Source organism: Epargyreus clarus, unplaced genomic scaffold (genome assembly GCF_041222505.1).
Source record: "Epargyreus clarus isolate Ecla_fem2 unplaced genomic scaffold, WU_Ecla_fem_2.2 ptg000026l, whole genome shotgun sequence".
NCBI classification, from domain to species: Eukaryota; Metazoa; Arthropoda; class Insecta; order Lepidoptera; family Hesperiidae; genus Epargyreus; species Epargyreus clarus.
The window spans coordinates 7,406,439-7,421,158 of record NW_027332233.1 but is presented as its reverse complement, the minus strand read 5'-3'; the positions used below and the strand labels follow the sequence as shown (position 1 = coordinate 7,421,158).

General features: G+C 35.2%; 1 protein-coding gene across 11 annotated transcripts in view; it reads left to right on the top strand.

Annotated features, from left to right (window-relative positions):
* The window catches only part of baz (par-3 family cell polarity regulator), a 68,728-nt gene that overhangs the window by 33,978 nt on the left and 20,030 nt on the right, over positions 1 to 14,720 (top strand). For 9 of the 11 annotated variants that reach the window (XM_073088276.1, XM_073088274.1, XM_073088267.1 and 6 more), the window contains 7 exons: positions 6,409 to 6,612; positions 9,593 to 9,748; positions 11,641 to 11,804; positions 12,644 to 12,766; positions 13,175 to 13,275; positions 13,617 to 13,810; positions 14,365 to 14,535. In XM_073088276.1, the coding sequence (XP_072944377.1) occupies positions 6,409 to 6,612; positions 9,593 to 9,748; positions 11,641 to 11,804; positions 12,644 to 12,766; positions 13,175 to 13,275; positions 13,617 to 13,810; positions 14,365 to 14,535 (1,113 nt within the window). Of the gene's footprint in view, positions 1 to 2,467; positions 2,665 to 4,649; positions 4,931 to 6,408; positions 6,613 to 9,592; positions 9,749 to 11,640; positions 11,805 to 12,643; positions 12,767 to 13,174; positions 13,276 to 13,616; positions 13,811 to 14,364; positions 14,536 to 14,720 lie in introns of those variants that run through there. The other 2 variants (XM_073088278.1, XM_073088273.1) reach the window with 1 other exon arrangement.

Below are 14,720 nucleotides of genomic sequence, written 5' to 3'. Positions count from 1 at the left end.
TAAAATTCCAACCCCTACTTAACCAACTTAAGGGTTGATTTTGCAAATATCGTAAAATAGATATTTAATTACTTTCTATCGAAATCCTATCAAATACCAATTTTCATATAGATTTGCATCAAAACTGGGGGACTTTAATACAAACTTTCAACTCTTATTTATTCACGGAAACGCGGTCGAACAGGATAAAAAGTATCCTATGTCCGTCTCCTGGTTCTAAGCTACCTCTCCACCAATTTTCAATCAAATTGGTTCAGCCGTTGTTGAGTTATAAAATGCTTCACGAAAACGCGGTCGAACGGGATAAAAAGTATCCTATGTCCTTTTCCTGCTTCTAAGCTACCTCTCGATTAATTTTCAGTCAAATTGGTTCAGCCGTTCTTGAGTTATAAAATGACTTCACGGAAACGCGGTCGAACGGGATAAAAAGTATCCTATGTCCGTTTCCTGGTTCTAATCTACCTCTTTACCAATTTTCAGCTAAATCGGTTCAACCGTTCTTGAGTTATAAAATGACTTCACGGAAACGCGGTCGAACGGGATAAAAAGTATCCTATGTCCGTCTCCTGGTTCTAAGCTACCTCTCCACCAATTTTCAGCCAAATCGGTTCAGCCGTTCTTGAGTTATAAGTGGAGTAACTAACACGACTTTCTTTTATATATATAGATTTAAATAAGGTAAATTCACAAGCACAAATTAAGTTCTTTATGCTATTTTAAGGTGTTTCTAAGAAATGTCTTTTAATTATTTTTAATGTTTGTGAAAAACTTAACTTGTTTTAAAATGTTTTAAACTGTCATTAAAACCTGTGATAAATACTTTGAAGTAATTATCGTGTAACGAGGTAGCTAGGTACGTAAATTTATTTGGTTTTAAAGGAAGTCTTTAATTACATGGCGTGGTTCTGATAGGGTAAACTCGTTTGAGATAATTTTTCGTGTCAGTTCGTATATGAAGTTAGGTATATTATTTTTAATCGCCATTTAGAAAACTCATCACGAAATAAACACAAAATAAAAAGATTTCGAGCTAGGTAGAATAATTGTCATACATTTCATTCAAAGGAACAGCGCCACCTATTGTCAAACTGAAGAAGTTATGTATGAAGTCCACTCGTTCTTAGGGATATCTTAATCTTTTGTGATATCTTTTAATAGCACTACAATTGGACATATCTTTGCTTTAACAGTACGTATTATATTTAGTTTTATGAACCTTAGTAGTTTCTGTTTAAAGTTGCCTCCAAATAGAGTTTATACACAAATGGCAGTGGCCACTTAAGTTTAAGTGGATGACATGACCGTTTACTACTTTTCTTATATAAGGAAACCTAATATGTTTTTTCTAAATTTCTTTTCTAATTTCATAACATCACAATCATGTTGTTGTATGGAATCTTGATTAGGTTTGATTTCGCCTGAATTATCGAAAAGGATTAAGAAATACTCTTTCGGCTTAACTATCGCTTTATCGATATTTAAACTTGATTCAAAAATTAACAGGGCATATGTTTCTTTGTTGGCAACCCTTTCCTTTCCCTTTGCTAGGCACGGGTCCACCATGGCCAAGTGTGAATTGGTAGAGCTTTGAGAACTTAGAACTCTTTGGTCATACTGTGTTAACCCTATCGCACTCGAAGTTTTTTAAAGTAGGTAAAATATTACGTTTTATATAAATAGTATTAAATACAATGAATCTTATGAATTACACAAGTACCTACTAATAGGTTATGTTCAATAATATGCGTAATACCGATGTTATCTTATCGAACATGTATCGAAATCCGTAGTTTTTATCTCGGACGCTACATACGAAAACATGCATTTTCTACAAAGAAGTTGTAACCTACTCAGAAGGTAAAATACCTCTTAAATAAACAATTATGAGATGTACCTAAGTGTCTACATTTTTTTCTAAAAATGCTCTTTATTGCACTGATAGACGCATTATATAATTTAGGTGGTCATTCTTGTGTTTTTATTTTAAGTATTATTTATTTATTTGGATAATGATACGTGCACCGAATCTGTTATAATAAAACTAAACTTTATATATATATTCTCTCCGAAATCTTAATTAATATTATATCGAAATTAAGGCTCGAATTTGAATAACGCATTTTCAATGAGTTCCCCTAAAATTGATAATTCTGAAAATATGTAATGACTATATAGGTTTATAAAACGGTATAAAATTGAAAACGATAAGTTATTTAGTTACGCCGACATAATTCTACATTGTCCAATAATTCGTGACCGATATCACCTGCGTCGAAGGCCAGCATCCAGCTCCATCGAGGCGTTACGTTTTTTATTTCCGTTATTTAACTGCTGCAGTGGAGCAAAGAAAACGAATTGGTGTTTCTTACTGAAGTTTGTTTGTGGTTTGCGATCTTGTATCTGTATTCTGTATCAGTGAAGTGGCTTCAGTTCAGTTACACTCGCGACACCGCGCGGCGCGACTGCGCGCACGTTCGCGCCATTACGCTATTATTTTTAAAACACGTCGGTAATAGACTTTAACGTAACAAATAATTGCTAAACATGGTTACCAAATGAAGTGTGCTGTGAAAATTGTTGCCGATTAACAAAAGTGCTCGAGTTAGTGTGTCGTCCTGTAACGGTTCAGTTCAAAAACAATAAACTGTGGATTTGAATAAATACGTAATTAAACAGTCAATTGTTTGCATGAGTCGTAAAATCAAAACAGTAAATTAGTTGGATATATTTATCTATTTATAAAATGTACCTTGTGAAATTTCACAGGTGAAATTGTTAATATCGTATCCCGCACAAGCCATAATAAAATGCAGCATTTATGAGATGCTACATTGAATTGAACATAAACTCGAGTGAATAGCACTCGTGTCGAAATGTGTTGGAGATAGGACAAAACATTAAGTTTCGCTTGTGTTGGCCAGAGAATTGCGAAAACTTAGAAATTGCGAAGAATGCAACGCGTATAGTGTATTTGCATAAGAATTTCGCGAGTCTCCTTGTGGCATTTTGAAACTACCTTAACATAAACCATAAAACAGATAGTCAACACTGACAGAGATTGATTTGGACCTCGTTAACGAAAATTGTCCGCGTAATTACGTACCTACCTAGGTAATTTCGTACGAAAAACTTAAACTTTGGTATGAAGCTATTTCTACAATATACTTTACAACCATTGCGATTATTTACTCGTTTCAATTGCGGATCACGCGGTCTATTTCCTATACTGTAACAATTATAAAAACGGCTTACGTGTCAAAATAAAACTGCATTCGTACTAGCTTTGATATGGTTCAAGTGCATTTTACTTCAAATATAATGCAGATCCATATTTCCGTCTCACGATGTAAATAGAATGTAAGGTCGATTGTAAAAAGGAGCTGTATGATCTACAGCTTTTTAAAGTTATTGAACTTTTAAGTTAAAATAGTGCTGTATTTCCTTACTCGATATTTTAATTGCAATGGGATGGATTTGGGCATAGGCTCTCGTTCATTCTACGCGTATTATTCTTATTGAAGTATTTTCCACTTAGCCATTCGATGCGCGAACTTTGAGACCATAAATGCAAACGTTTCCGGTGGCTTAGGTACACTAAAAAGGTCATCGTCAATTAGATATTAGGTAATGAATGATTTTTCCTCGACGTCCAATCGTAATCGCGTAGGAAGTATTAAATAACCGTCCAAAATTTAAAACTAAAAATAGAATCGTTAACATACTCCAAAAATATGTTTGATGTGATAACCTCGCTATATTAGGAAGTATTTTTAAACTTTACAATTGGCAATTAATGGGTGCTTAAAACGATATATGAAAAATGTAAAGGTTAAGGCAATGTCATTTTATTACTAAAATTTGTACAGAACATGATAAAAGCTTGAAGCTAATAAAGTAACTCTGCAAAAAAATTAGAAGAAAATTAATTCAAATAGCCTTTTTGCAGTTAGCGTAGTTGTTTTGGGAAACGGGAAATGATGCGAGCGATTTTTTGCGCTAACTAAAAAAAAATCAATCCATAATATTGATACTCAACGCCATCTATTATTTTATCAATCTCGATGGTTGTCTCGTTATGCAAAAGTTGATAAGCAAATATTTTCAGGTTTGATTCGACACACACGAGTTACAAAGGATGATAACCGTGAAAGATCAGCACGGAAGTGTTTTCCCGTTTATTCCGAGAAGAGGATCGCGTGAACAGCGGTTGGACGATCCTCCTGAACGCGTTCTTGGAATTCATGTCACACGCACCGGCGTGAGCGGAGTTATGTGCAACTTTTATTGCAACATTGTTCTCGTAATCAGATGAAATTTTGATTATCTCGCTTATTACAATTTCGTTCCAGTTACGTGCACTTTCTTCGAAATAATCGGATTATAAACGTACCGTAAATTACAACTCCTCTTAAAGGTCCATTCGTTTCTAGGAACCTATAACGGCTAGGACAGTTGGCTCCATTTAGGAGCAACTTTAATCTGAATCACTGATTCCCTTATGGGATGTAGCATCTGGTGCACAGCGGTGAGGCCGTGTTTGGTCGCCGGCGCGTGAAGGTCAAGGCCTCATCCGCGCCACTGACCTGGTACAAATAGCCCGATACTTCGTCTAGTCCAAATTAGCGATACAATTAAACCTTGTCTATTAGTGTAGGTACTTAATAAATGAACGATGACTGCAAACGAAGTGTTACCGATTACGTTCAAATTATACAATTCGTTTCATGACTTTGTGGACCAAAGTTAGTGAAATCGTTCTCAAGTGTCTTCACAAGTGAGTGACATAAGTGCGTGATCATGTGAATGCTAGTGTGTTCTTGCGAATGGTGCAGAAATGGAGGAACCGGAAGAGATACCTGTACCACCTCCTAGGTTTAAGAAATTAGCCAAGGAGGCAGCTCGTAAGGAGCAAAGGAGATCCGTCACTTGGGTACTTATTTAGTTTTTTACGTTAATATTAATTTGCGAAAGACAAAGGATACGAAACATACATTTACACGATGTATTAAAATAGATGTCACGTTTGGACTCGCATTCTATTCTGTCTTGTTAGTCTCTTTAGACTGCAGTGATTACTTAGCATTAGGAAATTTGCATGCGCGTATACAAGCCACAATGAGTGTTATCTATTATATAAAGGAATAGGTAAATTTAAATATTCAAAATGAATGTCTACGTATTCGTAGAATTGGGCTTCAATAGGGCTAAATCATTTAAAAAAAATAGCATCGATGCCAGTAACCTCCTTCAAAAACGAAAATGGTAATAAAAAGGTTGAGTAAGGAATGCTTATTGTGTGATGATATGAATTCGCAAGCCTTTTCAACGTCATTCAAGGGAGAGCCCATCGAGTTGACTGACAGCTACACAAAGGCTAACAGACAGACTGATGAACAGACATAACATGCTATACGTATATCTGAAGCCATACAGGTAACTGAATAGACTGAATGGCACAAACAGCGCGTGGGAAGATCACATATCCGAGGTATAACGACTCACGTATGTGACGAGAAAAACACTTAAATTCGCTAAACCAACAGCATAACAGCATACAGTTATAAAGAACCACTATGTATATTACTTGGTACGTTACAAATACGTGCTGTTTTGTATTTGTACGGACGCAGCTGTAATCATTAAGTTATTACAAATCGAACGATGTAAAAAACTAACCTATCAGTATGAAGTAATTGAGACAAAACACGTACTTGTGACGTTAGTTCATTCGATTAAAAGTCAACTGCAAATAAAAATGTAAAAAATATATAACGTTTCAAGCGTTAAATACGCATACAATAGGTACAATGTGGAAACAGTTTCTGCCTGGTATTACATTACATTAGCTCGGAGTTATCGCGAAATACATTGCATAAATAAAGCAATGTGAGGTGTCCCCCTGTTGAATTTCGGTCTTTTACGCTGTGGAAAATATCACACCCATCCTGGAGTTTAAAAATTATTTTCATATTAGATAATGTAAAGGTAACAAACATGCTTAAGAATTCTACAGAATATTCTAAATGTAAGAAATATCACAAGTTACCAACCCGCTCTTTGTCCTGACAAAGTAGACTATACTTAGATAGCGTTAACTCTTTTAATTTTGTCCTAGAAACTTCTGCCATAAAATTTATAATGTATTCATGATGGCTAAATTTTATGGTGAAGTAGTATTTTTACTGGTAGTACTGGTGGTAGTTATAATAATATGCGCGAGTAACTATGAAACTACAAATAGGATAGAGGAAGATATTCTTTCTACAAGTAAATATCTACTTTTATTTAAGGAATTATAGTTAAAATGTAATTTCTTGATCTTGATATACATTATCAATTTTCCCCTATTCCAAATCTTCACACCTTTATATTTTTCCTGGAATTAATTATCTTATTTCCTTCTTCCAGGGTCCTGAAACATGGGTGGGTGTTCGAGCTCTCCGCGCCAGTTCTGGTGGTATCCTGGACCCGGACGACCGCGTACGTGACGTCGCCGATGACCGAGAGACGCTTACGGCGGAGTGTACCAACCAGGCGCCGCAGCCGAGAGCGGCGCAAGCAGATGGCGCTAGTGGGTCGTCCGCGGGAACCGCCTCCCCTGATATGTTCCGAGTGAGTATCTACAACGATTTTTTTATCTTTGCTAGATAATGAATTTGTGTCTCATTAAATAATATAGGTATTAAAGGGTATTAACGATTTAATTTTTTTTTAGATAAATTTTATACAAATTTTGTATGCCCGTACGTATAAAAATTTAAAGAATTGTAAAGACAGTAAAAATACAATAAATATTTGATGAATGTTGAAAAAAAGAATTTATATTAATATATGATACATATACAGCATCGTAATGGTTTAAAATGAAATGCGTTTTAATATATTTTTTATTTTATTATATGTTTATTAGGCTGAATAAGTATTGTTATCTTTGCTACATTCATTTATGAAAGTACGAATGCGCGCCAAAATTCATGTTGCGGTGATCATAAAAAACTTGTCGCAACATGTTTTAGAACTGAACGTTTTTCCTAGGATTTTTGTATGGTGCATAACTTGACAACCTGAAATTAATTTCTGCGATCAATTCTTAACATGTTTTATGATGTTTGTTTTCAAAAATAATAAATCATTCAATTGGAAATTAGAAATGGGTGCGTGTTTTTCTGAATGTTGTGGTTCTAATGCCCGCACGAAGGTGAGTTTTGTTATCTGTAAATTATAAATAGTTGTAGTTTCTATCAATTTGTGAAATTTATAATCTAAATAAATTATTTGAAGATTTTCCCCTCGAAAACAAAAAAAGGTCTAGTAGGCAATGACGTGTTATAGATCAATGCTAGTAAGTGTGTCATTTGCTTATGCCTATTTTAAATAAAGGTGTTTTAATTTAAGTATCCAAGAACTGAAATAATATGTACTTATCCTAGATACATATTATATTCCATATACTAAGATATTGTTTATTTTTATTTACGATTTTGCACGTCGACTTGGCTCGGCTACGGTCCCCGTTTCCGACTTTTTTCTATTTTCATTTTATATGTAATTTTCAAACTAAAAATTAAACGATGTAGCAATTCAACCTTTTATATTTCACGCAAAAGTTGTATTTATGTTGTACTTGTTTTTTATCTGTTTAAAAAAATTAAAACAGATTCTATGTCTTGTTATGTTAAAGTATAATAGAATTAGAAAGTCGTGGTTATGCTGTTGAATCCGGGTTTACTTGCTGTTTAAAGTTCAAAAGCACTGTACCTAATATAACAGATCATGGAAAAAATACAAAAAACAAAAACCATACGGGACTGATAGTAAACCAAAAAAATGCATGTAGTACTAATCTATAGAGATATTAATTAACTTATTATTATAGCCGCAGTGATAGTCTAGTGGTTAAGAAACTCGGCCTCTCGGTCGAGGGTTCCGAGGTTCAAATCCCACCTCTGATTTTTCGAAATTATGTGCGCATTAGAAATGAATTATCACTATAACTGTGAAAGAAAACATCGTGAGGAAACCTGCATACCTGAGTATTTATAAAAATAATCTCCAAGGTACGAGTATGTGAAGTCTACCAATACGCACTAGGCCAGCGCAGAGGACTATGGCCTAATCCCTCTCATTCTGAGAGGAGACCCGTGCCCAGCAGTGGGACTAAATGGGTTGATGATGATGATGATTATTGTTATTATTTTGTAAAGTGTGATTTGAAAGTTTTAATCTAATTTGCTAACGAAGAACTTATGCGATAAAATAATTACTAATTTTATTTTACGGTAACTGTACACGTGCTGTAACGAATGTTTTTATGGTCGTATGAATCACACGGCGGGGTCTAAGTACCTGCCTACACACACACGTACATACATTATTGTAGCAAAAGTACAGACTGATACAGAATGTCGATGTTTCACAGATAACAAGCTAAAAGTAGGCTAACAGGATTACAGCTCGCGTAGCCACGCACTCTACCATTGAATTCGCGTAAAGTTTATTTTACACTAGGTTTATACATCTACAATTGTGTAAATCTGTAAATTATTTTGTCTTATACAGCTTACGGGTATAGTAATCGATTAATCCTTGTATGGCCTTATATGTTATGTAACTGTTCTTATTGTATACGCACCTTAATAGTGCATCTATCCATTTGATTTTAATTGAATACATACGAAACTTTCGGTAAAAATCACAAATTTTTCCGATAATTTTATATATATAATAATTTATTAACTTTTAATTTTAAAACAATTACTTATGATAAATCTTGTTTTATATTGTTGAAGTAGATATTGGAACTTGGAAGACCTATTATATACAACTAAGATCTAAGTATTTTATTTTATACCTACATGTCGTTCTCACAAGACATAAACATATAGCCACAACAACTTTTTTGTGGTTTCTCGTAATGTTATTTTAATGGAATATTGAAATTTGAAAACGCGCCATGACCACCAAAGTAAATGCAAACTTATTTGCAATGTTGTGAAACCGCAATGTTTTAGAACTGGAACACTGATAAAACGTGGAAACTAAAGAATTTCTGCTGTTTCTTTTTAATTTATTTAAACCACTTTAGGTAGGTACGGTTAGTGATTGTAAAATAAATTCCATTGTACTCGTATATAGGTACTTACGTTCATAATGTTTATTTGCACGATATCAAAATCACCCGACTGTTACCTACTTTTAACCTCCAAAATGCTTAAATTTTCCGCGTACACATTGAAAATTAAATCAGGAGACTTTAAGTACTCGTCGTCAAGTAATCATAAAAATATTTATTTATTTCGCTAAATCACCAAAATCATAAACCATCAACCATAAATCACCAAAATATCAATAATCACCTAATGGTTGCGACGCTTTTCCTGTCACGCGTGTTTACATCCGCACGCGTCTTTTACTCGAATGCGTGCCACTTGCATCTTCACGTTTCATATGCACACGCTAACTTACTACTTTATAATATATGTTAAATTTATAAGATGTCCACATAAATTCATCATGTCAAAGTAACTGAATTTGAGTACCAACCCTTGATTTCTCATCAGAACCGTGATCATAACCTGTCGTTGGTTTCCAGGGGGGCGGCGGCGTCGGCGGCAGCTTACGGGTGCCCAACACGGACTCGTGCGTGGAGGTCGGCGCGGCGGACCTCGAAGACGGTGCTAATGGGCTACAGGTTCGGCGCGGCAGTGAGCCCACCTTACACCAAGATACCCTCCCACCGCAGAGACAGGTTTGTAAATCTGCCTTTAAGAAAATAACTGTAATAGATCCGCTGCAGATGTTTTGTGTGAAAATGAAATAGCAGGTGACCCTAATGGGTGCACCTGATGGTATGGCGTCACTGCCGCCCATTGATTTTCCGTTTCAGATTGGATTTATGTCTTACCTTGGTCACAGATTCTCGGGCGGGCTAAATTGGCATAACTCTTGTTACCCTCGCTAACATATAACAATAGCCTCTTTTCCTTACTCCCTTCAGGAGACAGCAACACTTCACACTTCCGTTATAAGTAAGAAATAGTTGTGGTGTTGGTGCTACCAAAGACGAACCATGGATGACTATACCTTTTTTCAGTACATGGGTTGGGATACGTTTGGACCAATTTGATATTTATATATCATTTAGAAAGATTCTTCCATCATACAATATTTATATGTATTCTTCCATCACATGCAATATTTCACGATCAAGTTTATTAAAGGGCATATACATAATCATGATTCCTAGAGTCCTTGATATCAGTAGAAACGTAGTTATGGCAAAGACAGGTTTGCAACTGGACCTTTCTAATTGCTTTAATATCCTCAATAGTGAAATTAAAGGATAACTAGTTCAATTGCATTTACTCAGTTTGTTGTTAAAAGAGGACAGAATAATATTCTGTTCAATATTTTTTGTGTTGCCTTGCCTTAACAATTAAGCCCGTTAATAAACCCGATAGCTTTGTTTAGTTGGGGAAAATGTATTTTGTATTTTACAATCTATATGTAAATAAAACTATAAATAATTACTTTAATAATATCCTCTCAGAAATGACAACAAGCAAATTAAACAAAGAATTCAAGCACTGGAATATCTTAGGTTCTAACCCTTACAATATTGTTTCCTCACTTATCTTTTCTTAAAATAATATAGTATTAAGAATATAACGGGGATGTGGGTTTAGACGCAACTCATTCCAGAAATGTTCGTTCATAATGTATCATTCATTTTAAACGGCGTTTTTGACGCCTTGCCTGACCCAGTGGTAATCATACCGCATTGGCACGCAAAGGGTTTCGTGTTCAATCTCAGGATGGTGAATTTAAATTTCTATCTGGGGCTGTGTGTTTTAGAAGTCTTTTTGTGTGTTTTTGTGAAACTCACGAACTAGGAAATTCTAGTGTAAAGGTGTGCATAAAAATTTAAAGTTAAACAAGTATTTCGATTAAATCCGTAAAACAATAAATAAATGCTGTCTAACATTGGTCTCAGATCTTGTTATTGAATACCTATCAAAGTCACGAATACATACCTAAATAATTAAATGAAAAGATCGATAAATTGGTAAATAATACTAAAGTCAAAAGCCGCTTATAACGCTTGCTTGGATCCATTTAATAGCTTGAGCCGCAAATCAATAAACATACTTACATAAAATAGGAAAGAAGATATACTATCTAACAACAAGCTTTACCTTTTACGAAGTCGGTTAAAAAGAAATGCTATCTTTTGAAGAATTATAATGATACTTAATAAAGAATATAAAAAAATAACAAATATAAATTTAATGTTTTATTTGTATATAGTAGTATTATATAATATGACCTTATATAGGTTGCTGTGTTTTTATTATGCTAACAAAAATTGGTCAAGTGCGGGTCGAACTCCCACGCAGAAAGAAGAATTTATTTATATTTTACTAGCTAACCCGGCAAACTTTGTACCGCCTCAAAATCTGTTTATGAAATATATTCCATATTTACTTACCTTTTAAACCTTCCCTGGACATCCACAAATTATTCTAAACTAAAATTAGGCAAATCGGTCCAGCCGTTCTCGAGTTTTAGCGAGACTAACGAACAGCAATTGATTTTTATATAAATAGATGTCTTTTATTTTATGTTATAACTCGTTTCCAGGTTTCGGAGCAAACGAAGCGATGGTCGGCAGCGGTGGTGTGCCGCGACGACGGGCGCGTGACGCAGAAGGTGCACCCGCTGGACAACCACCAGGAGCAGGAGAAGCACGCGGGACACTTCCAGCGGCAATCCAACAGGCTCTCTATGCAGTTCTCTGGACCTGGGTGAGTTGGAATTTAATACTTGATTTTTTTATTTGCGATTTTAGAGCTCTTGTAATAATTTACTTATTTATATTACGTTGTTCGGATAGTTTGTAGATGTAAATATTCATGTAAAATATAATAAACATAAATATAGTTCAAAAAACTAAAAAACACGCTTTTATGATAAAATCAACTAAAAAGTAGAAAAGTATTCTCTTTCATTCTTTCATAAATGCAGGGTAAGATAAGGATGTATGTTGATCGCTTTCTACTGAAAAACGTAATTACTCACTGACAAACAAACAAGTGAAGCTAATATAAAGCGTGTAAAAAGAAACAAAAAAATTTATTTAAGAGGATAGAAAATTATATTAATAGTTAACTATTTACTATGACTTAACAAAAAGTTGATATGAGTAATATGAGTTTTAGCCGTAATATTCAAATACTGACTGCGTATATTGCACGTTGTACATAGACTTCGTGGCCTTATTATGTTAAGTTTTATAAATATCAGATACGTTATTACTGTTCTTACTACTGCCTATCTAATACGCTTGATTCTACGTACATCCTACCATAGTTCTATTGAGTAAAAATATCAAAATAATAAATTTATATAATTTACATGAAAGGCTTATTTTGGTTTTAAATATATGAAAACATATATTTAGTTACACACTACGACCTTAAGACACAAGTAATCTATTCATATTTACATGTACCTATCTACTAATTTTACAAAATGGGACCATAAAAGGAATTCACCAATGTATGTATACATCAACATGAATTATGTATAATCAGGAGGAAATACTTGCAATTTACCTATATTTATTGTAATTGTGTATTTGCAGAAGCGGGGTATGGTTGGACGCGGCCGATCGTGTGCAAATATATGGCAGCAAAAGTCTCCCTCGGGACGCCAGGCGGGAACCTTTAGGGCAGGACACACCGATGGACAGCAATCAAAATCATAGGTATTATTCATTTTATTTATTGTAGATTTATTGGGAAGGGAATAAGCGTATTGTATTTGTTACCAGTTAAAACCTAGTGAATTAGAGTACAAGCTTTCCAAGAAGGGAAAAGTCGCAATGAAATGTACTTGCCGGAAAGTACTTTAAAGAAAAAAAAATAAAGTATGTAAAGTCTATTAATTAGCGGTTGGCTAGCGTGGTGCACTGTGGCCTTAATCATTATCATTTTAGGACATGTCTAACAGGTACGGTAAAGGGTTGAAGACATTTGAAAGAAGAAAAGGTTTTACATTAATAATTTCATTTCTACATTTACTATTAATTAAATTTACACAAGTATTTATAAATGTATATTTGTGTCGTTTATTTTGTTTATGATATAACAAAAATTATCATGTTTGTTTGCAGGGTAGAAGATATGTTAAGATGGGTCTCCGGAGTGAATTCAGTGAATAATGTCGCTAGCGTACATCCTGTTCAAGAACGTCCACTTGATCTCTTACCGGAAGGTATTATTTAATTGATTACTATTTATTCAAATCGTTTTCCGGATCCGGTGTATTGGTACTGGATCCGGATTCCGGATTGCAGTCCCTAAATATACGTGCTATATAGCAGCGATATACTTTATTATTTATTTGACAAAAGTTTATTTTGACCAAAAATATATATTTTTGTTGTATTTCAATATTTTTTTATTAAACTGGTACATTTGTTTTTAAATCATAAATAAATAGTATAGATGCCGGTCATAGATGTATTGCCTTAGTATAAAATGTAATTGATGCCGGTGCACCAGTCAGTAACATTGATTGAAGTTTCTAATATAAAAGTTATTTTTATAATTCAGGTAACAGCGAGCGCGCGGTGTCGGGCGCGGAGGGCGACAGCGGGGCGGGGGGCGGCGGCGGCGGCGGGGGCGCGGCGCGGCGCGTGCGCGTGTCGCTGGTGAAGGGCGAGCGCGGGCTGGGCTTCACCATCACCACGCGCGACAACCCCACCGGCGGACACTGCCCCATCTACATCAAGAACATCCTGCCCAAGGTGTGTGTTGGCTTGCTAACCTAACCCAACCTCACCGGTGGTCTTTGTTTTACCTGTATTATTTTTATTATGTATATATTGAAATTATTAAGATGTAATTTCTCGGGATGAGCATAAAGCTAGTCAATTATTTTAATTATAAAATATCGGAAATCAAGTGTAGCCTATATAACTTCTCAAAAGTCTTAAAGAGTTTATAAAGCCTTAAAAATTCTAAACAGATACTTAGGATCCGGAGGTTTATTGTAAATTCGTTGCCAATAATAAATTCAGTATATAATTATATTGTATTTATTTCAAATTAAATTGGTATATACATCGGATTTTCAATATGCTCTTGCTTACAAGAACATTTACTAGCAAGGAATAAACTAAAGAGTTGTTTAAATGTATTCGCTCTTAGTGCACAGTACCATTACCTTAGTAGTCTGGCGAGTAATCTTCATCTATACTAATCTCACTATCCAGAACGAAATTGTCCACTTATCAGTTATACCCTTGATAGACGGACGAGGCAACCATTCCACATGCAGTGACAGTAACTTCCTCCTCAGGGCGCGGCGGTGTCGGACGGGCGGCTGCGCGCGGGCGACCGGCTGGTGGCGGTGAACGGCGCGGCGGCGGCCGGCCTCACGCAGCAGCAGGTGGTGGCGCTGCTGCGCAACACGCCCCCGGACTCCACCGTCGACATCGTCGTCGAGCGCACGCTGCCCAACCGGACGCAGGTAGGAACGTCACCTTTGATGAACAGTGACAGATCAGGGGGTCTACCACCATCTTTTAAAAACCATCGTAGTTCCGGAAAGTTTTATTTCCTCCTTAAAACAGTAAAATATTCCATCATACAGTCAGTTCAACAAACTTAAACCCTTATTAATTTTTCACTTATCCATTGTATAAAACCAACTGA